The sequence below is a fragment of the Rattus rattus genome, chromosome 7 (assembly GCF_011064425.1).
Source record: "Rattus rattus isolate New Zealand chromosome 7, Rrattus_CSIRO_v1, whole genome shotgun sequence".
In the NCBI taxonomy this organism is placed as follows: Eukaryota; Metazoa; Chordata; class Mammalia; order Rodentia; family Muridae; genus Rattus; species Rattus rattus.
Genome location: NC_046160.1, coordinates 85,736,834 through 85,761,589, shown reverse-complemented (window position 1 = coordinate 85,761,589; position 24,756 = coordinate 85,736,834). Strand labels below are relative to the sequence as shown.

The 24,756-nt window shown below is 45.0% G+C and overlaps 2 protein-coding genes and 1 pseudogene across 2 annotated transcripts; 2 read left to right on the top strand and 1 right to left on the bottom strand.

Moving 5' to 3' along the window:
- Positions 1 to 114: 114 nt before the first annotated feature.
- LOC116905759 lies at positions 115 to 775 on the bottom strand (annotated as a pseudogene).
- Positions 776 to 917: 142 nt separating this feature from the next.
- L3hypdh (trans-L-3-hydroxyproline dehydratase) lies at positions 918 to 15,684 on the top strand. Its single transcript, XM_032907914.1, has 5 exons — positions 918 to 1,731; positions 5,227 to 5,396; positions 7,405 to 7,527; positions 7,610 to 7,747; positions 15,147 to 15,684. The coding sequence occupies exons 1-5, from the start codon at positions 1,224 to 1,226 to the stop codon at positions 15,270 to 15,272; spliced, it is 1,065 nt and encodes a 354-aa protein (XP_032763805.1). The 5' UTR covers positions 918 to 1,223; the 3' UTR covers positions 15,273 to 15,684.
- Positions 15,685 to 20,565: 4,881 nt separating this feature from the next.
- Gpr135 (G protein-coupled receptor 135) lies at positions 20,566 to 22,920 on the top strand. Its single transcript, XM_032907913.1, has one exon. The coding sequence runs from the start codon at positions 21,249 to 21,251 to the stop codon at positions 22,620 to 22,622; it is 1,374 nt and encodes a 457-aa protein (XP_032763804.1). The 5' UTR covers positions 20,566 to 21,248; the 3' UTR covers positions 22,623 to 22,920.
- Positions 22,921 to 24,756: the final 1,836 nt, after the last annotated feature.

Below are 24,756 nucleotides of genomic sequence, written 5' to 3'. Positions count from 1 at the left end.
CCTGAGGCCCCGCCCCCTTTCCTAGACAAGCTCATAGCCCCGCCCCTCCATGCATTCTCGAGGCCTCGCCTTTTTTTTTTTTTTCAATATATAATCTTTTAATGTCCCCATAGAGCCCAAATTGTACTTGTGATTAGGATCTTGTTTCTGGAACTAGGAAACTGAGGTCCCACTCGTCGGGCTGCTGCACAGTTCCCTTCTCAGAAACATAGATGCCATTCAAAAACTTCCAGATATCCTTGTTTTTAACTGTTGTGGCTTGCTGAATCAGAGCCGCTGAACTTGAAACAAGTTCAATATCATTTCCTTCAAGGATTAACTCATCCTTCTAGGCTTGAGAGACAGAACAAGCAACACCTGTCCTCATCCGAAGCCTCCGGATGTATTTTTCACCTAAGAAATTTCGGATTTCAACCAAAGACCCATTCTCCTGAATATCGACGTTGATAGGGAAGTGAGCATACACAGACCTCATCTTGTAACGGAAGCCCAGTGTTACACCCTTGATCATGTTCTGAACATGACTGCAGATGGTTCTGACAGTGGCCAGTTCCTTTCTGTTACCCCACCACTTGTCAACGCGGAGCCTTTTCTTTTTCTTTCCACGAAGACTCAGCTCTATATTGATGTGATTGAAGTCCCTCCTCAGAGTTCCCCTGGGGCCCTTCGCAATGACTGTGCGCCCCTTCAGAGTGATGTCGACATTTTCTGGAGTGTCGACAGTCTGATTGCTGAGAATGGTCTTCATTCTCGCAGTAGAAGGGGCAAAGAGCGAGGCCTCGCCTTTACCCTGCTTTGAAATCTCCGAGAGCCGCCCCTAGTTTTCTAGGCCCTGCCCCCGACACTTGTCTAGTCTCCGAGGCCCCGCCCCCGCCGAGCTGTCTAGCTTCCGAGCCCCGCCCCCTCCGGGTGTTCAAGCCTCTGGAGACACGCCCCCATTCCGGAGGTGGGGGAAGAGGGGAGGACTAGTTTTCTAAGCCCTGCCCACCCTCCTTGTCTTGTCTGGGAGGCCCGCCGGGGCTGTGTGTCTAGCTCAGACCCCAGCTAGCTGGGGCGCACACACACTAAGATTCCAGGCGCTTGTCACTGGGTGGTCTCTACTCGCCGGCTTGATCCTGAGATTGCCCTCGGCTGTACGCCTTCTCCCGTGGGATTTGGCGCTTTCCCCCCCAGCTCGGAGAGAGCACCACCGTGCAGTGCAACAATTCGAGTGGACGCAGACAATGGAAGCGGCGCTTGCAGTGAGCCGGCTGCCCCCGCACGACCCGAGGACGCCGGCACTGTCCGTGGTGGACATGCACACAGGCGGCGAGCCTTTGCGCATCGTGCACGCCGGGTGTCCGGAGGTGGCAGGGCCCACGTTGCTGGCCAAGCGGCGCTACATGCGTCAACACCTCGACTACGTACGGCGGCGGCTCGTGTTCGAGCCCCGCGGCCACCGGGACATGTACGGGGCCATCCTAGTACCCAGTGAGCTGCCCGACGCGCACCTAGGCGTCCTGTTTCTGCACAACGAAGGTTACAGCTCCATGTGCGGCCACGCGGTGCTGGCGCTGGGCCGCTTCGCGCTCGACTTCGGACTGGTGCCCGCTCCCCCAGAAGGCACCCGGGAGACCCAGGTCAACATCCACTGCCCGTGCGGGCTGGTGACCGCCTTCGTGGAGTGTGAAGGTGGCCGTAGTTGCGGCCCTGTGCGCTTCCACAGCGTCCCAGCCTTTGTCCTGGCCTCAGGTAAAGGGTGAGACCCTCTAGGCCCCGTTGAGACACAATCCAGGAGTCTAACCACTGCTCTGTGCTGAATATACCTGCTCAACTAACCCACCCTGCCTGCCCTTGCGATTAATAAAAAGGTAATTCCAAATTACTGCAAACACTCTTCAGCAGGTTTAGTGGGTACAATTCCGTTATCCCGTTGAGGGGATCCATGCATGCAAGGCTTGGGGGAACTTAAAGAGTGGAGTGGGGAAGAATTCTGTGCTTCCTTTAAGATTCTGTTTCCTTTTTTGTCAGGCTTTGGTAGACACTTCACAGTAGACTGAAGTTAAGGAGCAAAGGACAGTGTGTGTACCAGAGCTAGAGTATATCCTAGAAAGTGCTTGGTAAGCACATTACTCCTAATAAGTTACTGAATGTGACCTCTCTTCTCAACTGTTAAGTAAGTGCCTTCCCTCTGCTGGGAGAGGGATGTCAATTTCAGGCCAGCCAGGGCTACACAGTGAGCCGCCCCCCCTGGCTTTGGGGAGGAACTAAATGACTCTGAGGGAACTGCATTTGTAGGCAAAGCTATTGCTGTCCTTTTGAGAAACAAAGTCATTGGCTGGATACACAAGTTCACAACCCCTCCAAGCCATGCAACCTCAGGCAAAATTCACAAATCCCTTGAATGAATCTGTACCTTAGGGGGTTTTTTGTTGTTGTTGTTGTTGTTGTTGTTGTTTGTTTTTGTTTTGTTTTCTGGAGCTGAGGACCGAACCCAGGGCCTTGCGCTTCCTAGGCAAGTGCTCTACCGCTGTACCTTCGTTTTACCTCAGAGGTTTTTGTGGTTAGTCATGAAACAGTATTAAAATTTTATTTTTTTTAAGTTAATAATTTTTTAAGTTGATCGTTTTTATTGTTTTGAGACAGGGTGTCATTGTGTAGCCCTGGCTGGAATGGAACCCTGGAATTTCTATGTTGACTAGGGTGACCCTCTGTCCACCTGCCTCTGCTTCTTGAGTGCTGGTAGAATTTTTTAAATATCTGAAAAAAATTTGTCAAGAAACAGAGACTTCAAGATATGTAGGATTTTCCCTGGAGATACAGAACCATGAACAGGGTCTCTGGGTTCTGTAGTATAGATCCTTTGCTGTCTGGCCAAACAGGGAATCTGCATAAGGAGAACATTTACAAAGAGGAGCATCCGTCCCTCTCCGGAATCACCTGGCAGCTGCTATTTATCTCTCATCCCAAGTGTCCCAGTAGCAAGTGTCCAGCATGCAACTTGGCAGGACCCATTTGCCCAGGATAGCTATTAATGTGACCTCCATAAAATATTCACTTACTTAAAACATTGTGTAATCATTTTTTTATTGTCTCTGGGTTTCAGGGTATCCAGCAAGAAACTTGCCACCATGGCAGGTCAGACACACTTGCTGGTTTGAGCTTTGTCCATGAAGATGTTTAATGTTTGCCTGGAAGTAAATGGGGGATCCAGTTTAGCCAGTCCAAGAATAATGTTACCACTGCTTTTCTCCCAAGTCTTCAAGCTGTGCAAAGCATTCTTAGAACCTGGTCTTGATCCTCCCTCCCTGAATAATTAGACTCTCGGTCACCCTGGGCATAAATGACTGTGCAGCAGAACAGGCTTAGGACAGCCTCAGTAGAGGAAACACCCGTGATGAGGAATGCCTTGGAGGATTTTGATGCCCTGTGAGTGTATGGATATCATGTCTAAGTTGACACTTGGGGAAATTATTTATGATTTAATAATAATATTAATAACAATATTATTATTATTGGTTTTTCAAGACTAGCCATTTAACTAGCTGGCTACTTAGTTTCTCAGAAGCAACTCAAGCAGCAGATTGAAGGGAGTCCACTTTGTGAGATCCTACAATTGGTGGCAGCAGCAACTGCCTATTAGTCTCAGGTTCATAACAAAGCAGGATAGCCAGACCTTTCGATACCACACGTTCCCGCGGCATTCCTGTGTGGCTGCACAAGAGTTAGTCGACTTGAATGGTCCCGCTGAGGCATGAGGAAAAGGAAATCCTACATCCTCTTCTTGGAAGCACATAAAAGCCAGGGGATGGTACTGAAGAGAGTTGATCTGCCCCTTCCCATCTCAGTGGCCTTGTGTGAGAAAGTCACCACCTGAGAAATGAAGGTGACACCAGTGCTCATCTGGGAGGGTTACAGAGCTCACTGTAAACCGCCCCCACACATACACATACATACGCACACAATGAATTACCTTTATACTGTTCACTGTACCCTCGGGGGTCTACTACAATAGACTGTAAATGATAGTGACCAAATCAATAGCCACATCAGTGACATTTGGAGACTGTGCAGACTGGCAATTGTGGTTATCTGGTCCTCTTGAGAATGCCATTCTGATCAGAAATTTAAATTTGACTTTCATATTGACATTCATCACGCATACTAAACTATACCTGGTGCTTTCTATGTGCTACTGCATGGGGTTCTCAAAGCAACACTTGAAGGGGACATAGCAATTCCATTTTCTGTGCTGGACTGAGAAGCAGAACCGGAATCCAAACCCAAGCCCAGAAGACTGTCTTCCTCTCAACAGTTTCGCAATTCACAAAGATATATCTCGATGTTCTGGAAAACTCATATATCCAAACTCATCCATAGATTTGAAATTTTATCTTTCTGTCTAACTGAACTTATAGAGGTTCTTTTACTTATCCATCCTATAACTCTTTAATCTTCCACATGGTATAGACTCTTCAGGTAGGTATGCCTGAAGGCTTATGTGAAGGGAATCAATTTAAAATCCCAGTGATAAGCTTACACAGCCCAAAGGAAAGACTTTCGGGTTTGGATTGAGTCTAAATACAGGTTACATATTTCAGGGGAGCGGCCTGAGACTTCACTGTCTGCTGCTTCTCAGTTTGACTCCAAGCTCTACCACTTACTTGTTTGGTGGGGATTTCAGAAGAATGGGAGTATCTTAGTTAATAGTGCCTGTCTCTTGGTGCTGAGGTAATTAAGGACCAAGTGTAAACAATGTGTCTGGCACATAGGATGTACTAGTGGTTGAGTCTCTTCATTTCCAATGTCCCCAAATATGTGATTTTAAAAAATGGCGACCAGGCATTGTGCAAATATGTAAGCTCAGTGCTAGTGGAGTAGACATGTGCTACTATATGCAGATTTTTAAAAAATCAATAAAAATGTATTTGGCATTATAACTGAAGATAACCAGTTTGTGAATCTTATTCAAGTCCTCATAGACGCCTTCCCCATTAGTATGTATTCCTTTGTAGTGTTCACAGGAGAAGGTCCCAGTAGTTAACAGATGTATGTATCTAATGGAGGAGAAATGAAACATCCGGATACATTCTAGCTTTCCCCTTAAATGGGAAAATGGCCTAGCTCTCATTTACCTGACACTTTGCTTCATTCCTTTTCATTGTGAAGTTTCTCCTTTAGAGTAAACATAATTAAAACAATGTGATTTTTTTTTCTAACACACATTCCTACATATGCCTCTTTCAGACCTCACAGTGGATGTTCCTGGCCATGGAAAGGTGGTGGTGGACATTGCGTATGGTGGGGCGTTTTATGCATTTGTTAGTGCAGAAAAATTAGGACTCGATGTGTGTTCTGCAAAGACGAGGGATCTTGTGAATGCAGCAAGCGCATTGACAGGAGCGGTGAAAGCACAGGTCAGTCCCAGTGCTACCCTGATGACCAATGTCTCCCTCTGTGGCTTGGACAAATACAAATGATCACATCCATTAAGGAAATTAGGCACAGACGCACTTAAATATTTATTCATGCTAATAGTGTACTCCCTAAAGGGCTCCGGCATGACACTTGTGAATTCTAGCTTTGACACGGAGAGCATTTGTAACTTCATCTCCCTGTGTCTTCGGTTTTCCTGCTTTGTAAAATAAAATCAATTTAGGTGATAAGTGACTCCTTTCTTTTCATTCTAGCACAATCCTGCCAATGTACTTTGAGTCAGGACTCAGAGGTAAAACATTACAGAGTTTGAATGTTTTGTTACATGATTTTATAGCCATAAAGATAGCATGATTTTATTTAATATGTTTATATTGATCATTATTATCGGCTCACTTGACAAGGCTTTAGTTCAACAAGACTTAGAACTTAAGTGGAAAAATGAAAATATGTAACATTAGGCTGAAGAGATAGCTAAGGGGTTTAAAGTACTGGCTGCTTTTGCAAAAAACCTGGGTTCATTTACAGCACCCACATGGCAGCTCATAACCATCTGATGCCCTCTTCTGGCTTTTTGGGTACCTGTTTGAAATTAACATTTTTCTGTGGCTATCATTTTACCAATATACAGAATTATTTTATTGCAAATTTTAACTTAATTTGCTTAAGTTTTCTGTTCTATCAGATAGACAGCTAATGGTTTAAAAATACAAAATAATTCCATTTCATTTTTTAATAAAATCAAAAGAGCCTCATTTTTTTTTCTTCCATCATTTTCTTAATAAAAGGAGTAATTTTGACCTTTCCATTAAAGCTTGAACTGCTCAGGCTGGTCATAATGACAATGGGCGGACTCAGAAAGTGCAGAGTTCTTGTACTTTGAGAAATTAAAGTTCCATCATCAAAATATTGGGCAGAGGAATTGCTTTGTCATTTGTTGGCCAGGCCATCTACATTGTCGATGCAGATTTAGGGAATGACATTTTGTAGAGCAAAGTCCAAAGTTAATGTTCTCTAAGTTCAACCATACTCCTTTAGCATATATTTAACAAGAAAGTCTTGCATATGTCAGACACTTAAGCTAGATGCAGGAGACCCAAAGGAAGGACAAACACGCGTATCCAGGATCTTGACCTAGTGGAAGGAGCTAGCATGCCATGCTCAGTGCTACAGTGGAAGACAGCATGGGACTTGAGGCAATGAAAACTGGTTTGCGGGTCTCTTTAACTTGGTTTGACAAACTGGACTTTAGGAACCCAGGTCTGTTTAAATGGCATGTGATAAATGTATGATGATTGTGGTCATCTCAGACATCGTTATCAGATACAATGATTACATCAATCTCAGACATTACTATCAGATTCCACAGAAATCCAGGAAAAGCTCAACTAACAGACTTGCCAAGGACTGGAAGTTCTTTTGGGCCTGGATATTCTTTCCCACTGACAGTCCTGTGCTGTGTGTCTCTGTGTGCAGTCAGTCAGTGCCTTGCAAGAAACCACTACTTGTTTTTTATTTTGTCATTTTTTTTCCTTCTTGGTCCAGTTTTTTCTTACTTGCCAGTAGCCTCTGAATCCTTTTCACTTTCCTTTTAAAAAGTTTTCCTCTGCTGGATTTCCCCACACTCTCCCCTTCCCTGTGATGGTCTTAGCTCAGGCACAGTCAGCCTAGGAATTCCTCATCCTGAACTCAGAGTTTTGCAGACAATCCGTGCTGGGCATGCATAGAAATTAGGACTGCACATTAGGTTAAGGTTAGATTCAGAGCAGCTTCCTCTGCAGGAGCTCAGCATGAGGATCATAATTGCCAATAAAACTTTACCAAGAGAACGACATAATATCAAGCAGTTACTTGCAAACCTCCTCAACAAGGTAATTTCAAAAAAAAAAAAAAAGATATGCATTGAGAAGATTATGTCTGAGTCTGCTGTCGACATTCTTAAGATGAATTTGAGTCAAAACCTTTTACGTGTGGTTGTTTTATTTGCAGTTTAAAATAAGCCATCCTGAGAGTGAAGACCTTGGCTTTCTGTATGGAACTATCTTAACGGACGGAAAAGATGTTTATAGCGAGGAGCCCACCACCAACATCTGCGTGTTTGCAGATGAGCAGGTATCAAGACTGTAACCTTTAGGCTCAAACATGCAACTAATGGGCAACGCTCACACGTCTGTAATTCCTGATTCTCAAACAGGTCGACAGAAGCCCCACCGGGTCTGGAGTGACAGCCAGAATTGCTCTGCAGTATCATAAGGGGCTTCTGCAGCTGAAACAGACCAGAGCCTTCAAAAGCAGTGCAACCGGCTCCGTGTTCACGGGCTGTGCTGTGAGGGTGAGTGTAACTGACTCCTTATACGCAAATGTCTTCTCAGACAGGAAAGGCAGGAGCTGGGTGCTGGATTCACTTCTTCACTGAACTCTCAGATGAGCAATTGGAAGACCTGTAAAAACTTGTGTTCAACCGGAACATCAATTCTTAAAATGTAATGTTGCACCTCTGGGTTGACCCACTGTGCTTTCCATGGGTCAGAAATATGTTCATGATAAAACTAAGACATGGTTTGCTTTCCGCTCATGCTCTCAGAAGTATTCCCCCTACATGATGAGTGATATCCCAACCAAGAGAATGATTGAATGCAGAAGCAGGTGAGAATCCAGCTGTTTCTATTGAGACAGACAAGAGAGGCTCGCAGGAATGTAAAACTGTCAGGTCCGAATTGAACCTCTTCCAGGACCTCTTGAATGAGACTCACGGAGGCAGTGATCGATGCAAAGGCAAGTGGAGTTTAATTCCAACATGTCAGGGTCCTCCCACCTCAAGAGGAGACGATCCTGAACAGACTCTGATAGGGAATTATATACCTTGCAAACAACTGGGGCAGAATTCAAACAATTGGTAACTAGGCAGGGTATTATTGATGGGGCAAAGTGACCTCCAAGCTGACTTCCCAGGGCGGATAGTTGGGAGTCAAGGGGAGGTCGGTTGGGAGTTACAGGTGGCTTTGTTTGACAGTTTGGCTTGCAGTTGCTCAGGGAACTGAACTAACTCTACTCCTACTGGAAGGGAGGGGTCTTTCTGTGCTCAGAGGTTTGTGGTGGAATTCTCCCACTGGCCTCAGATTGACCCCAACTCTAGCTCTTTCAAAACAATGCTGCTTTCCTAATTTATAACTCTTTGCCATACAGCTATCTTTATTTACAAAAAGTGTGTATACATCACTGTGTAATTGGTTTTGTTTTCAAATAAAAAAAAAGTCTTAATTCCCAATAAGTACTGGGAGATAAAGATCATGCATAAAGAAGAACTTCTGGAGGGCCTCAGATGTAAGGGAATCCTGAGACTAAAAGATTTGAGATTTACTACATTAGCCTTTGGAACCCCTATGGAATTTGACTTGTTGTGTGGCTTTATACAGTATTATACTTCATACAGTACTATGTAAAAGGTGTGGATTGTAAAAAGTAGAATTTTTGTAATTAAATCAAATTGCAAATGTACTAACAATGAATCTGCTCAGTAGTAAATGAGTTAGAGAAGCTACCTTAGTGAATGAATATACGGATAAAGAGTCCTTTAACATGGGGAGCAACCCACAACACTGGAGCTGCTTTTAAACTTTTTTTTCTGAATATTGAGATACCTTTAACCTAAGGATCCACACATCACACATTGCTTTTATAATACACAAGCCATCTATGTTGTATGTAATGTGAACCACAATGTCTTCAGAATCTGGGTTTAAATAGTAACCTACAGCATTTATTGGGAACTTTTTTGTATGGCGGCTCCCAAGCTAAGAACTTTATGTGTGCTATTTCATTTAAACCTTACATGAATCTAGGAGATTATCACAGGCATGGCGGCAGGAAGTTAAGAACTCAGGAGGCAGAGAGCACACTAGGAGTGGTGTGGGTCTTTTGAGACCTCAAAGCCCACCCCCGGTGACATATTCATTCAAACCACCACAGGAGTAGTGCCCTTGCTCAGCAAACACAAGGCCCTGGGTCCAGCCTACACTGCAAGAATGATAGATAGGGGAACTACTGTGTCTTGATTTAGTATTTGACATTTTACTTTTACTTTCAATTATTCTTATTTTAAAAATTAGAAAAATCAAAGACCACAGGTAGGATTTTGTACTAGCTACTTTTTATAATACCCACTGGAAGGTTTTATTCTAGCTTATAGCTCAAGGGAATATTTTCCATAAGGCTCAGGCACAGTCAGCCTGGGAGTTCCAGGGACGACATAGCAGTACACTGGGAAGGCCTTGTGGCAGGAAGCCATCTATCAAGGAAGCACAGTAAACAGGAATCGAGCTAGGCTATACATCCTTAAGGCCACCCCCAGTGACCTATTTCCTTTAGTGGCTCTCTACATCCTAAAGGTTCCAGGGTCCCTAAAGAGCACCACCAAATAGGAGCCAAGTATTGAAATATTTACATTAACCCATGGGGAACATTTAGTACTCAGAACACAGCAAATCGTCAATGATTATCTTACACCCGCCAGTTCCTCTCCGCACTGCACTCCTTTGCTAGAAAGGCCCCCTGCTTTCCCGGATCTCAGATGGCGCCTTCCCATGCTCATCCCCTGTGCTCCCAATTAGGTGATCCCAGACTTGGTCCTCAGCTTCCTTTTAGTCTTTTTCCAATTAGATGCCATTGAACTATTTTGTCTACTTCCTGGACTTCGGTTCTTGACCATCTGCTGAGATAAGTCTCAAACCTTCATCCTCGCCCCGTCCATTCTCTGTTCTGTACCTCTGTCCAGTCTAACCCTCAAATGGTTCACTATACTCATCTTTATGTGGCTGTATCTAGGTATCTTAAATTGTACATATTAATAACTCCCCCCCTCCTTCCTTCCCCCCTCCCCTCTGTCTCATGTGTTCTTCTCTTAGTTACTTTTCTGTTGCTATGATAAGACACCATGACCAAGGCAACCTATAAAGGAAAGCAATTTATTTGGGACTAACAGGTCCAGAGGGCTAGAGTGTCATGGCGCCTGCACCGACAGTGTGTGAAATGTCGGGAGGGTCTGCGGGATTGAAATAAATCAAGTACACAGGTCATCGGTTTTTCAGCAAGTGTCCCAAGGCTTTACTGAGATCTCCTTATACCAGGTGAAGATCCCCAACCAGGAAAACAGGAAAGGTTTCAGAGGTGATTATCCGCCCAACCAGGAAGGTGAAAATCCGCCCAACCAGGAAAAACAGGAAAGGTCTGTGTGGTAAAAAGTTCGGCCCAATCAAGGGTATAAACAACTTTTAATAACAACAAGCAGGAAGGCTCGGTGGGGAGGAAGGGTGCCATGGAGAATCCCAGCCCCAAATCAGGGGCTAAGAGCAGCTCGCAAGGGCGTAAACAATTTCTTTAATAACAGGCTAAAAAGGCTCAGCGAGGGGGGAGGGAAACACCAAGGTAGGGCCCAACAATTCCCCCTCTTTTATTTTTTTAAGTAGCGCCTGTCTTAGGATCAATCTGGGGTTCCAAAACTCTTTCCCGTCTCTGAAAATCCTGCCAGCCTCAGGATTCCCTGTCTTAGGAGAGTATGGTCCCAGAAGGTTGCCCGTCCTTGGCTAACTACTTGTCATACAAACTGAGCCTAATTTGGGCCAATAGATTATTCCTGGCCAATGAAAACCAAACCTGTTTGGTTTCAGCCTGAGACTGGATCTGTTGGTACCTTAAAACAGCCCAAGGGCAGCTGCCAAGAGCGAGCAATCAAGATAAGCATTCATCCCCAAGAGCCTTGCCACTATTAAGGACCTTAACAGGGGTTACACACATAAAATAATAAAAGTCAGAACAAGATATAACATGGGTTTCACAGAGGAAGTCCAATTGAGAACAGTTTGTTGGTTGAGATGAAGAATAACCGACTGAATCTGAGTATTAACGCTATTCTGCACAGCCAATGCTGTGGCGACTTCTCCAGAATGTATCCATAGTCCCACAGTCCCAACGACAACTGTCAACTGAGATATGGCCACACCGGCCACTGTAGCAGTAGTGGCTGAAATGGCGATGGCAGCAATGACTGTCGCAGTAATGCCAAAGTCTCTTTTTTTATGTCTGTAGAGTACCACTGAGCATCAGCCTTTATCCAGAGGTATGGGGATCACACCAGGAACTCTAACAATCCATGCAGAATCTCCCTGTTCCCAGCAATTGGTCGGTAGGAAAGGACCTGGAAGAACAATTGAGAATCTCCTCCCTTGACACTGTCCTAGCCCCATTCAGAACCAAAGGAAAAGGGGTGCCAACCCAAATGGCACAGATTTTAGAAAATTTTTTCTCTGCTTAGTTGACCAATGTCTCAAATATTGAAAAGAAATACTGAATCTTTTCTGGAGCAGCAGCTACTCCCAAAAATTTAAAGCACATTGTAAGCTTGTAGTAAAATTAAAATGTCTATATAATGAATAATACACTGAAAAATTCAAAGTCTTCTTGTATTGAAGCAGTGACAAAGAAAATTTTTACATAATGTAGGGCCAAAAGTGATTCAAGGCAAAGCTTTCCAATGGTATCACTTTCATGGGCTCTCCAAAATTACAAGCAAACTTACTAAATGAAAATCTTTTACAATCACCAGGATGTAAAGAAACAGCATAAAAACAATCTCTTAAATCCATAATAATTTTACATATATTTCTTGAAATAGCAGTTTGAGTAAACAAATAGTGTCTATAGCCTCATCAACCTTTTGTAAATCCTGTTAACAATCTCCACCTGTTTGATTTTTCTTAATTACAAATAAGTGAGTTAGAGTCTTGAGCCTGTCTGTGATCAAACTGTAAACTGTAGCCAGTGTAACACTGGAAATCTTTAACCACAATCTTTAAGCTTCCCTTTAACACCAGAGCACAACCATAACTTTGGAAAACAAAACTTCAACCTCCAACAAACCATCTGTTCTCCAAAATCCAGTCTCTCCAAAACACCAAGTTCATTCCTCATGCTTTAAAGTTTGACTGCCAATTCTTGCATATGAATGGATGATGGTGCAGGCTCTAATTCCTCAGCAAAGAGACATTGCCATAAATTTTTATAAGTCTGGTTTCTAGGATAAGAATTATATTAAAATATTATTCCAATTAAGACCTGTTTCCCTGGGTTGGTTCATGCCACATGTTGTCTAAAATTACTCTATTATGAGGTTTAAGTCAACTTTATGTTACCAATGTTATAACTTTTTAACCATACTCATTAACTTAAAAGCCAGTAACCTTTAACCAAGACAATGTAGAGGTATTATACACTTAAAACCAATCAGAAACAAAAATGAAGTGGCTACACATATCTTTAATATTTAAATCAATCACCATTTTTACTTTTTCTAGTTATAGTTTTAAGAGAAACACCTTGTCACCTGTTGAGTCCAATAATCCCAGTCAAAAATTTTTCTAAGAAAATTCAGTTCCATTACCATAGAAGCCCTGAAGCTCCTAGTGCCTTTAGGATCGGCCAGTGTAAACATTTAGCCAGCCCCCTGGGGAGCTTCCCCAGCGGACTTAGGCTTCTAGCTACAGATGCAGGGCTCCAAAAGCCAATTGAAACTTTTTATTTGTTCCTTTCTTGAAAGGAGTTAAAACTTCATCAATGGGTGAATCAACCAGCATTTAAAGTTTTAACCATTTTTTTTTCTTTTAAACATGAAACACAAAACATTCAAGCAACGAGAAGCAAAACCCAGACATAAATTGACATACATGGACAGCTTGGTGCACCAAGGACAAACAATAGACACAGAGGAAAAGAACTAGATGGTGTTCCACCAAAGGGACCCAGATATCTTAAAGGACCCAGAACCAGGAATAAGCACTTCTCCAAGAGGAGCCAGCAAGGAGGCAAGACGTCTCCCACCTCCTTCTGTTCCCAGGAGAGCTCCAAAAAACTTAAGCTCATTTCCTTTCTTTGCCAAAGCATCTGTGGAGAGTCCGGGAGGACTGTTTCTCTCAACCCCATTCTCTCTCTTGTCTAGGGTGTAAACTGTCTCTAGTCAGAGTCCAAAGACTAAAAGCATCTATGAGAATTGACTTTGCTTCTCTAGATTTTAGCATAACTCTAAGAGAACACATATACAAAAAAAATTTACCATTATTACCTTGTCCCTTTTGACAAGGTTTACTCAGCACTACCCCAAATCTTTATCTTTGCACACGCTTTCAATTTCTGCAGTCCTTCTGAATTCTGCTTACTGGGGCCTTTCCTGGCCCATTTTCTCCCAATTTCTCAACCTCCCTTTCCAATCCAGAATATTCAAACTGCCACTAGCTATAAACCAAGGACTGACTTGTTCTATAGTTTTAACAAGATCTTGGGCTATCTTTACCTTAATACCAGTACCTTGTTGTTTGAGTAAACTTACAAGCTTATCTACGACCAATAGCAAGGAACTTGTAGTTCCCATCACTAAGACAAAACCTTTGTAGCACTACTTACTCCCAGTTTTGCCCCATGGTCGCTTGTCCCCAATACGTTCCGCTTCCTTGCCGGCCGGCCTTTTGGAACGATCCCGTCAGTTGGTCCTCTCTTTCCCGATCTCAGTGGGACCTCCAGATGTCGGCGCCTGCACCGACAGTGTGTGAGTATCGGGCGTAGGTCTGCGGGATTGAAATAAATCAAGTACACAGGTCATCGGTTTTCAGCAAGTGTCCGCAAGGCTTTACTGAGATCTCCTTATATACCAGGTGAAGATCCCCAACCAGGAAAACAGGAAAGGTTTGTGAGGTGATTATCCGGCCCAACCAGGAAGGTGAAAATCCGGCCCAACCAGGAAAACAGGAAAGGTCTGTGTGGTAAAAGTTCCGGCCCAATCAAGGGCATAAACAACTTCTTTAATAACAACAAGCAGGAAGGCTCGGTGGGGAGGAAGGGTGCCATGGAGAATCCCAGCCCCAAATCAGGGGCTAAGAGCAGCTCGCAAGGGCGTAAACAATTTCTTTAATAACAGGCTAAAAAGGCTCAGCGAGGGGGGAGGGAAACACCAAGGTAGGGCCCAACACTAGAGTCCATGACTGTCGTGTTTGGGAGCATTGCAACAAGCAAGCAGGCATGGCTCTGAGCAGTAGCTGAGGCTTACATCTTGGTCCAAAAGCAGGAAGCAGAGAGAACTGAGAATGAAGTAGGCCTTTGAAACCTCAAAAGCCTTCCCTAGCGACACATCTTCAACAAGGCCATACCTCCTAATCCTTCCCAAACATTTCCACCAACCGATGACCAAGCACTCAAACGTATGAGCCCACAGTGCCGTTCTCATTCAAAACACCACACTCTCTTTTCCTTCACTTGTGTTAATAGCATAAATAATGCACTTCCAAGCTAGAAACTACAGTCAAATTTTTCATATTCAGTTTCCTGTCTGTCTGCATTGTCAGGTTATCAATTCTACCTCCAAATTATTGTCTCTCCTCCCCACTAAATACTGTCTTATGACTCCAGCTATCAGTTAAGAAGGTTTTTTTTTTTCTTTTTTGAGACAGGATGTCGCTGTGTAGCCTAAAGTTCCCTCTTAGAAGGTTTCCAAGCTTCTAGTCCCTCTCCCATCTGCCCCCTTTTCCAGGTACATTAACTAAAACAAACATCTGACTTTGTCACTCACTTAAAAACCTTCCTGTGCCTGAAAATTGACATGTAGACTTCTCCAGTTTTAAGACCGAAGAGGCAAGGCGCCGGCCAACTGGAAGAGTTTCTTAGTATGCTCCTTTTGTCTTCTTTTTCAGGAAGCAAAGTGTGGAGATTTCAAAGCTGTCATAGTGGAAGTTGCAGGACAAGCCCATTACACGGGGACAGCAAACCTGACAGTGGAAGACGATGACCCACTAAGGGATGGCTTTCTTCTCAAGTGACTTTTTTTTTTCATAAGTTTTAAAGGTTTCCCTTAGAAAGTAATAACCTTTAGATGATGTTTTCTGTGTTATGTGTAAACCAGTATCCAATTACACCTATAGGCTAAATTTTGTACTTTCTAAAACACTGTTTTAAATATAAGGTATCCTACTTCCTATTTGCCAACCTTTTGAGCATATATGTCACTGATGGGGCAAACAGAGTGCTAAGAATTCAGAAACTTTTTAATCATTAGTATACGTGGCAAAATTAAAACACATTTACTTAATCTATGCTATGGAAATTATAATTCTTGTACATTTTCTCGATTGACAGTTTCACCCATAGAACGCACAATAGTAAATGTTGTAAGTTTATTTTAATGTTCCAGTGTGAATAAAATAAAGCCAGCCATAGGCCTCGTGCTCATGGCGGCGAGTTATAATGTTCTCAACACGTAGCATAAATAGTCTTGGAAGGATCAGAAGGACTCAGCTTTGACAGACACCGTTAGAGCTGCAGCTGGGCTATTGGCTTTGCTGCAGAACCCTCATCGTCTACACCAACTGCTACCCAAGTGCCACAGAGTCACCAAGCAACAGTGCAGAGACCATGGTAAGCAGATTTTTGCTGTCTCTTTACATGGCGCTACTTGGTTTGGGCATGGTAGTTTGCTTGTGTTTTCAGTTAACTATTTTGCCTTTGGTTTGTTCACTGGTTCTAAGAATTGATTCTGCAGCCTCATGCCACATTACCGAAATACAAGGGTAAAGTAAAAAAAAAAAAAAAATCTATAAACACTTTGCAGTGAAATTCATCTTATGCCGTATCAGCTGACCTTCAGTGGTGCATTGATCTTCACTGACAGGGCTCTGAGAAGGAAAGTCTAGAAGATCATAGGTAAAGAAGGTAGACGAGGTGGGCTCAGGGAGTGTTGCGCAAGCCATGTCTTGCGCCAAGCAAGTTTACCAGGAAGCACACGGTCCTGTGTGCTATTTGTAGGGGAAATGGGATAGAGCCAGCAGAAAGCCATCATCCAATGGGACAGAGCCAGCAGAAAGCCATCATCCAATGGGACAGAGCCAGCAGAAAGCCATCATCCAATGGGACAGAGCCAACAGACAAGCCAGCAGAAAGCCATCATCCAATGGGACAGAGCCAACAGAAAGCCATCATCCAATGGGACAGAGCCAGCAGAAAGCCATCATCCAATGGGACAGAGTCAGCAGGAAGCTAACCAAGCTGTGCTACACAAAAGCAGCACAGGATACACCAGGGCATCACAGTCTAAGTACACAGCGTCCCTGATGCTGCTAACCCTAGAGCCTTCAGTGGGAAAAGCCAAGTCTCCAGGATCGGAAACTTTTAACTCCTTCCAGGCCCTGGCCCCAGTCCCAGACTGGACTTTGCCAAGTTTGTCCCTGGGCAGGAGCACAGACTAAGTTCCTATCATCTTTTCACGGGGCTCCTGGGAAAGCCTTGGATCTGCCTGGCTCTCAATAATCACCTGCTTGCTAGATTTTGTAAACAAAGAAATCTCACTACCGCCATTCTTGCCAGTTAATACTTACCTTTGAGCCTATTTTTTAAAAACAAAACAAAAACAGTGCTTGAAAGCCAGGTGTGGGGACATATGCCTATAATCCCAGCACTTGGGAGATGGAGGCAAGAATATTGTAAAGTTTGAGGTCAGACGATATATATATTAAGGCCCGATCTTTTAATAATAAAATGGATCATTGTCTGCCATCCTAAACTGAAACATTAACTGTGGTGCCTTCGGAAAACTCAGTATATCCTCTGTGAGGTATGTAATGTACTTCCATTCTGAGAACACTAGATATTGAATTAATCCATGCTAAGTGGTGGTCTCTCCCAGCAAGCCTTTATTGACCCATTGGGGGCGGGTGTCTAAAACTCCATTACCTAACCTAAAGAAAAACATAAAAGTAATTTTTTAAAAATTTTTCCCATTATCTCCAATTACTTGTGGTTTGTGTCATGACTTACCTCAAAGGAAAAAGGGACACTCTTATTAACTCAGTGTGACTAAATTTCCATAGATTAGGGGATATGCTGTATTTAAAGAAATACAAGTAGAATCGCTATTTTCTCTTAATCATGTGTCCCATTAATAAGACCAAACGCATCCACATCCTTTACCTGGAAACAGCACACTGCTGTTGGTATCCCATGGCTACCAAGGATGCAGAACTTTTATCTGTGACAGTTAGGAATCCTCAATTCTTGGTAGTAATAAAGAACAGGTGGCTTTTGGTTGTTTTCCTTCTTGTTTTAGAATTGTCTACGGATAGTGTACATTCTCCATTAACTGCCTCAGGGTAGAGCCTCACCTGTAGGCCATGGCTTCGTCCCATGTAGAGGTGTGGTAAGGAGATGCTGGACACGCATGTTGAATCAGTCTTGGCTTGTAGTATAGTCAACCAGAGGCTGTGTGACTCCAACCAAGTAGTAATGCTCAACGCCCGACATTCTAATCTATCCTGTCCTTTGCTCTGCCTTGGAGTCAGAAAGACTATGGAGACCAACGCCACCTCCTCTGGCGTCCAAATGGGAGCAATGTTGATTCTGCTTCTGGATACTGCTCTCTGCAACCCAGTCCATCTCAAGCCTTACCATATCAACAGAATGGAGCATCCCAACCTCCTTCCCCTCAGTCGCACCCCCTGAGTGCTTAAAGGTATCCATCTAAAGATGATAAGAGAAGCAGTCTTGTCTGTCTTTTAGCGTGCTTCCACCCCAACGCTTACCCTTGGGATTCAAGCTTCTAGATACGCTTTCCTCTGAATCCAACCACTGGTTTCTGTGTCATTGCTCTCTGGAAACTGCTCGACCTGGCAGATAGAACGGTTACCACAGAGTTCATCACGCCCATGGTGGACTGTGCTGGCTCCTTGTACTCAGGTGTGGTTCCTGGGAGAGCAGGGTTCCTAACTCTTTGGTGCCTGACTCAGTGAGGCTCCCTGGACTATTGGGTTGATACTCAGCCTCCAACTGAATATGATACTTTTGTGTAAGCCACGGTCCACACCCACTTCTTGTTCCAAATCTAAATTCCTGAAGAACTGGGCCACCCTTCAGCCCTCATACTTCTATGTGGCTGTTCACCTAAGGTCTTAAAATGCAGATTTGGCTTGATTGGGCTTGAGTTGGACTGTTCCTAATACTCTGGGGTGTCTGGAGGGAGACTCCCCTTAGGTTTAGGGGCTTAGGTTTGACAAGTGAGTGGGCCCTTACTGAGAAACTTCTCATCACCCTAAAATAATCAGAAAGGCTGCCTTTTAGGTAAAGGGTGGAGCTGGCCTCCACAAGCAAGGGTCAAACTGAGATGAGACCAGAAGGTTTACCATTGTGCCTTACTAACTATATCACCTACCTGCCTTGCTTTGCCCCTTTAATGACTTCTTGACTTTAGCTACCTCTGACATTCTATACACCACCCTCTTCTTTTTCATTCACTGCCCTGTCCCCAAGTTACCCCATTCATACTTATGGAAACAGGATAGGGTTAGAACAGAGAGTCTCTGAAGGGGAATAAGGATGTTCAGAGGGGTAGAGAACTAGATTCCAACAGGAAAAAAGATAAACTGGTGGAGAAGACACTGGTGCAGACAAGGAAAGAAGTGAACCGGGATGGTGTGAGGTCCCTCTTGCTTGTTTGAACCATGTCCCTGATTGTGGGCCTTGTTTGGTAAAGGTCAACTGCTAGTTTCATCACACCTCCTCTCCTAGTTAAGGTTTTGCTGCTGTGAACAGACACCATGACCAAGGCAACTCGTATAAGGACAACATTTAATTGGGGCTGGCTTACAAGTTCAGAGGTTCAGTCCACTATCATCGAGATGGGATCATGGCAGCATCCAGGCAGGCATGGTGCAGGAGGAGCTGAGAGTTCTACATCTTCATCTGAAGGCTTTTAGGAGAAGACTGACTTACAGGCAGCTAGGCTGAGGGTCTTAAAGCCAACACCCATAGTGACACAGTTCCTCCAACAAGACCACACCTCCAAACACTGCCATTCTCAGGCCAAGGGTATCCAAACCACCACACCTCCTTAACATTCAGTCTCCACATAGTACAGCACACAAATGCTGTCCCGTGAAAACCGTACACGTTTCCCTTTTACAACCTCCGGCACTGCCTGCTTGTAGCCTAGAATTCAGACACTGTCAACTTAAGCATTAACCTCTTGCACTCATGTTTGCACTCACTGTATCTTGTCTTCCGTCTTCTCCTCTGATCCCTCCCTCCCCCAGTAGTCCATGTGATTTGGCTTAAAAAGTCTTTATTAAATACTCTAGCAACTATCTTGATGGGATTTCATATTAGAATAAAACACCTCATCTCCTTGTAATGTATTTGTTTGACTAAGACTGACAAGGGCCTTTATTTGCTATTTCCTAAAACTATGCTTGATCATATTTTCTAAACAGCCTATAGGTTGTGTATCTTTGCATTGAAAAGGCTTGTCACCTGGGGTTGACTTTGCCGGAAGGGGATGTGGGGAGTTCTGAAAACATTTTTAGTTGTTGCAGCTGCTGCCATCCAATGGGATACAAAATGCTGCCAGGCATCCTCTGCCTGGAATAGCCCCTCCAACAAAGAATGCAGACATGATGATCTAGCCCAGACTGTGTAAGGCTCATTCTGAGAAATCCATAAATGCACTTGTATTTACACTCTAAGTTCCTCGTAGCATACACTGAAATAAACCCTGTAGCAGCGATATGGATTCCAAGACCCGCAAGGGTCCCAGTCATTCTTCAGGACTTTCTCGAGCTTGTGGGGGTGTGAACGTCTCCTGGAGAGCCTGTTGGAGCTTAAGAGTCTGGACTCCTCTCAACTATCAGATCAGTTCCCCAGCAGTGCTGCTGTTGCTGGCTCTGGCCCCACACTTTGCAAACAGTCTTTAAAGAACACAGGTAACCAGAGGTTTAATCAAGCCTTTCCTATTCAAGGCCATAGCCACAATCTGGAGATGCAACATTGCTGGGCAGCCAGGCCTTTCCTGGTCCTGTCTCTCCCCATCAGTATTCGCCAAAGTGCAGGTGACTGGCAGTGCCTTGGATGGCATGCATACTACATTCCAGAGACGGAATGGAAACTGAGGCAGAACCTATCCCCCTCTATCTCTCCCCATGCATTAACCAGTTACCATCCAGAGGTCCGGGCCCTTGAACAGTAGATGACATCTTCCCTCCTAGATCCGCATGGCAGTCAATGAGAACACCTATTCAGAATCGGACTTAAGCCGGGAGCCCAACCTCAGGAATGTTGAGCGTATGTCAGCAAGAAGTCTACTGAAACAAATTTGTTACAGCAGTGGTTTTCAAAGTGCGGCCCTTAAGTCACCATCATCACAATCAATATGAATTCTTGGTCCTTCACCCCAGAGCTACATCGTCTGAAACTGAGTTTGGAACCTAGTCGCTTGTAACACGACTTATTCTGTTGCCCACTCAAAATACAGAAGTATTGGAGCACCCCAGCCCACCCAGTTCAAGATCTCCAGGAGTGGTCTGTTTTCCTTTCCTACATGTGCACACCAGTGATGCCCACAGCAGCATCCCCTTCCCCACTCCCCTCAAAGGCCTCCCCTAGGGCATCTATGCTGGACAGAAAAGGAGAGGCACCTCCATTGAATCTGTTTGCAGGGTGGTCTGGCTTTCTCTAGCCTGTCAGGGTGCCAGAGGTGAACCATGCCATCCCTCAAACTAGCAGCCCCCTAGCTTGCTCACCTCCAGCAGGAAAAGGGGATGATGTAGGCCGGCTTTTCTGGGGTACCAGGCTAGCGTCCCGCCCCGCGCTCCTGCGTAAATAGGCGGTTCCTTCGGCAACGCCTGGAACCCACGTCAAGGTTCCACCAGTCCCGGGTGGTGACCGAGTCCCACCCACTCCCCGCGGCTTCTGTTCTGGTCCGCACAACCTTTCACCCTGCTGCGGGATGAGCAGAGCGGCGGCCTGCCCGGGAACCTATGGAGGAGCAGGCGCGGCCGCCGAGCCGCCCGGCTGCGAGTGCAACCTTGCCGGGTAGCGCACATCCCGGAGGGGCGGCTTCCACGGCCACCGCGGCCGCGCTGTCGTTCAGCTCCGTAGCCACCGTAACGCTGGGAAACCAGAGCGATGCGGGCAGGCCGGAGGCGGCTGGGTCTCGGGGACCCACACCACTGCTTTGGCACGGGGCAGCAGTGGCCGCCCAGGCGCTCGTGCTCCTGCTCATCTTCTTACTGTCTAGCCTGGGAAACTGCGCGGTGATGGGGGTGATCGTGAAGCACCGGCAGCTGCGCACGGTCACCAACGCCTTCATCCTATCGCTGTCCCTGTCGGACCTGCTCACTGCGCTGCTCTGCTTACCCGCCGCCTTCCTCGACCTGTTTGCGCCGCCCGGAGACTCGGGGCCCTGGCGCAGCTTCTGCGCCGCCAGCCGCTTCTTCAGTTCGTGTTTCGGCATCGTCTCCACGTTCAGCGTGGCGCTCATCTCGTTGGACCGCTACTGCGCCATCGTGCGGCCGCCGCGGGACAAGCTAGGCCGGCGGCGCGCGCTGCAGCTGCTGGCCGGAGCGTGGCTGGCTGCGCTCGGCTTCTCCCTGCCCTGGGAGCTGCTCCGGGCACCCCGGGAGCCCCCGACTCCGCAGAGCTTCCACCGCTGCCTTTACAGAACCTCCCCAGACCCTGCGCAGCTGGGCGCCGCTTACAGCGTGGGGCTGGTGGTGGCTTGCTACCTGCTGCCCTTCCTGCTGATGTGTTTCTGCCGCTACCATATCTGCAAGACGGTGCGCCTGTCGGACGTGCGTGTGCGGCCGATGACCACCTATGCGCGCGTGCTGCGCTTTTTCAGCGAGGTGCGCACGGCCACCACCGTGCTCATCATGATTGTCTTTGTCATCTGCTGCTGGGGCCCCTACTGCTTCCTGGTGTTGTTGGCTGCTACCCGGCAGGGTCAGGCCACACAGGCTCCCTCGCTGCTCAATGTGGCAGCTGTTTGGCTGACCTGGGCCAATGGAGCTATCAACCCGGTCATATATGCCATCCGCAACCCTAACATTTCTATGCTCCTAGGTCGCAACCGCGAAGAGGGGTATAGGACTAGAAACATGGATGTTTTTTTGCCTAGCCAAGGCCTAGGTTTTCAGGCCAGAAGTCGCAATCGCCTTCGAAATGGCTGTGCCAACAGGCTTGGGGCTTGCAGCAGGATGCCTTCTTCCAACCCTGCTAGTGGGTCAGGAGGGGAAGTGGTCATGTGGGCTCGAAAAAACCCAGTTGTGCTCTTCTTCCGAGAGGATCCACCAGACCCAGTTATGGCAGTCGGCAAACAGCATAAATCTGAAACCAGGGACAGTAGCATCTAAGAAGGGTTGGGGTGGACCGCTTGTAACAGCAAATTTCCACTCGTCTCGTTGAATGATGCGGGAATCCGGGGAGAATCGTTTATTTCATAAAGCCAAACATTTAAAGCTAAAAAGACAGAAGTGGGAGAGTTACCGCTTCATTCTCAAACATAAAAGACGTAAAGGACATTCCCTTTTTTCAAAAGTGGCCAAAGGAATGTGAAATGCAAAAATTAAAATAATCTTAAACCACAAAACCAAGCATTGTAAGGTGTAAGTGCTAAAAAGCAACAAAAATAAAATTCACAGTTACTGAAGAGCTCATGTTACAGGAATCACACTATGAGACAAAAATCACTGAACTGAACTTAACAGTTGTATTCAAATACTGTTTGCTTTGTTTTGTTTTGTTTTGTTGTTTGCTTGTTTTTAACTAACGAAGGCCCTTAGATCTGATTGAAGGCCCCTGTACTTTCACCAGCATTCGGCAAAACTTCAGATTCTAGAGCCTGCACGTCTGACCTGCTCTGGGTGCTTGGAGCAGAAACATCATTACAGAGACTGAGGCGCTCTCCCTCCCAGAATTTTTTGTGCAAGATTTTAAACTTGGAGTTTATTTTAAACCACTTCTGGATTTTTGTAAAGGTCGTTTATTACTAGATAGAATTCAGTGGTCCAAAGGGCAAAGTGAACATACTGTAGCTGTTTAAACAGAAGTCTAATCTTATACATAAAAACCAGTGTTTCTTCTAAGACTATTTTAGCCCCCAAATTACCTGTGCTGCCTGTGTTCTTCCTCTAACCTGTTCTTGTTTGATAGCTTGTAGGGATACCACTCCAAATGTTTTAATAATAATAATAATAATAATAATAATAATAATAACAATAACTTTCATACTAGAAAAATCCTTCTCTATTGGGGTAACTTTTTTCATAGAGTCCAAACTGTAATTTGAAATCAAATTCTTTGAATATAGTGAGTGATGCTAAGTATGTATGTAGGCATATATGTTGCACATACATATTATACATGTAGTACCGGTTTTCCTATTTAGCCTCTAACTGCCAAATGTGATTCCAAACGGAATTCTAAAAGTAGTTTGAAAAGTATGACCACGTTCTTGGAATAGCCACAGAGAATCCTCAGAGGACCTTCTATGTAGAAGGAAGAGTATGCTTTAGTAGCAGACCCCTGCTGTACAGGTATGGCTTGTGTAGAAGATTATAGTCATCATTAGAAAGGGAATTGATTTGGGGTTACAAGGCGGGATAAAAGTCTATTGGCACAAGGTTGGAGAGATACCTCAAGCCAACTGAAAATATTTTCAGAAACTTGCAAAAAAAATTTTATACTAACTCAGAAGCACAATCTAAGCTTTGTACATGTGAAATTTCTCACACTGAATGTCACTTTGGGCTTTCTTGCCTTCCTGATTCTGTTTCTTTTTCATCCAGTACTGCACAGCTTTAATAAGCACTTTAAAAAGTATGAAAATGCATCCGTTATGTGAAGGCTTTGCAGATCTAGCCTGCGTTGCGTAAAATGTAAAGCATTTAAGATGTTCGTTCTTACGTAAATCTCTGTGTGACAGGTGAGTGTGCAACACTATTTTGTAATCACAGATGGAAATACATGATTCCTGTCTCGACCAGCCAAGATGTTTTCATTTTTCTTATTCTCTGGAAGTTTGTAGGTTACCTGGGTATGTTGTTGCTACAGTCAATGTAGCACAAAAGTGACAGGGGGGAAAAATCTCTCTTTTCTAAAGCCTATTATCATAAGGTTACAGGCTTAATGCAACCAGATCTGGGATTTGAGGAGAAATCACAGTCTTGCCATTGTGAACTCTATAGCCCAGGGACTCTCACTTTGTAGAAAGATTATGCAGTTAGAGGAAGGAGGCAGTCCTGTTACAGAGTGGGGGTCACCTACGGAGGACTGAGGGAAGGGATCAAACAGTAGGCATGACGTGGAATAAACCTGAGAGACGTCGAGGGGGCAAAATCTAACAGATTGGAAGTCACAGGGCGGTGATTTGAGGGGCCTTACAGAAGAAGGGGGATTGCCCTCTGCATTGTCAGGGAAAGGAAATGGTCATAAAAAGAGACCATTCTAGAAGCCATAGTGATTTTCTGAATCATAGCTGGCAATAAA

What these genes read in the sequence shown, in the direction of transcription:
- L3hypdh (XM_032907914.1), top strand. Translation starts at nt 1,224, where the DNA reads ATGGAAGCGGCGCTTGCAGTGAGCCGGCTGCCCCCGCACGACCCGAGG. An exon ending in CAGGAGCGGTGAAAGCACAG is followed by an intron (nt 5,397 to 7,404) that starts GTCAGTCCCAGT and finishes TTTTATTTGCAG; the next exon opens with TTTAAAATAAGCCATCCTGA. An exon ending in GCGTGTTTGCAGATGAGCAG is followed by an intron (nt 7,528 to 7,609) that starts GTATCAAGACTG and finishes ATTCTCAAACAG; the next exon opens with GTCGACAGAAGCCCCACCGG.
- Gpr135 (XM_032907913.1), top strand. Translation starts at nt 21,249, where the DNA reads ATGGAGGAGCAGGCGCGGCCGCCGAGCCGCCCGGCTGCGAGTGCAACC.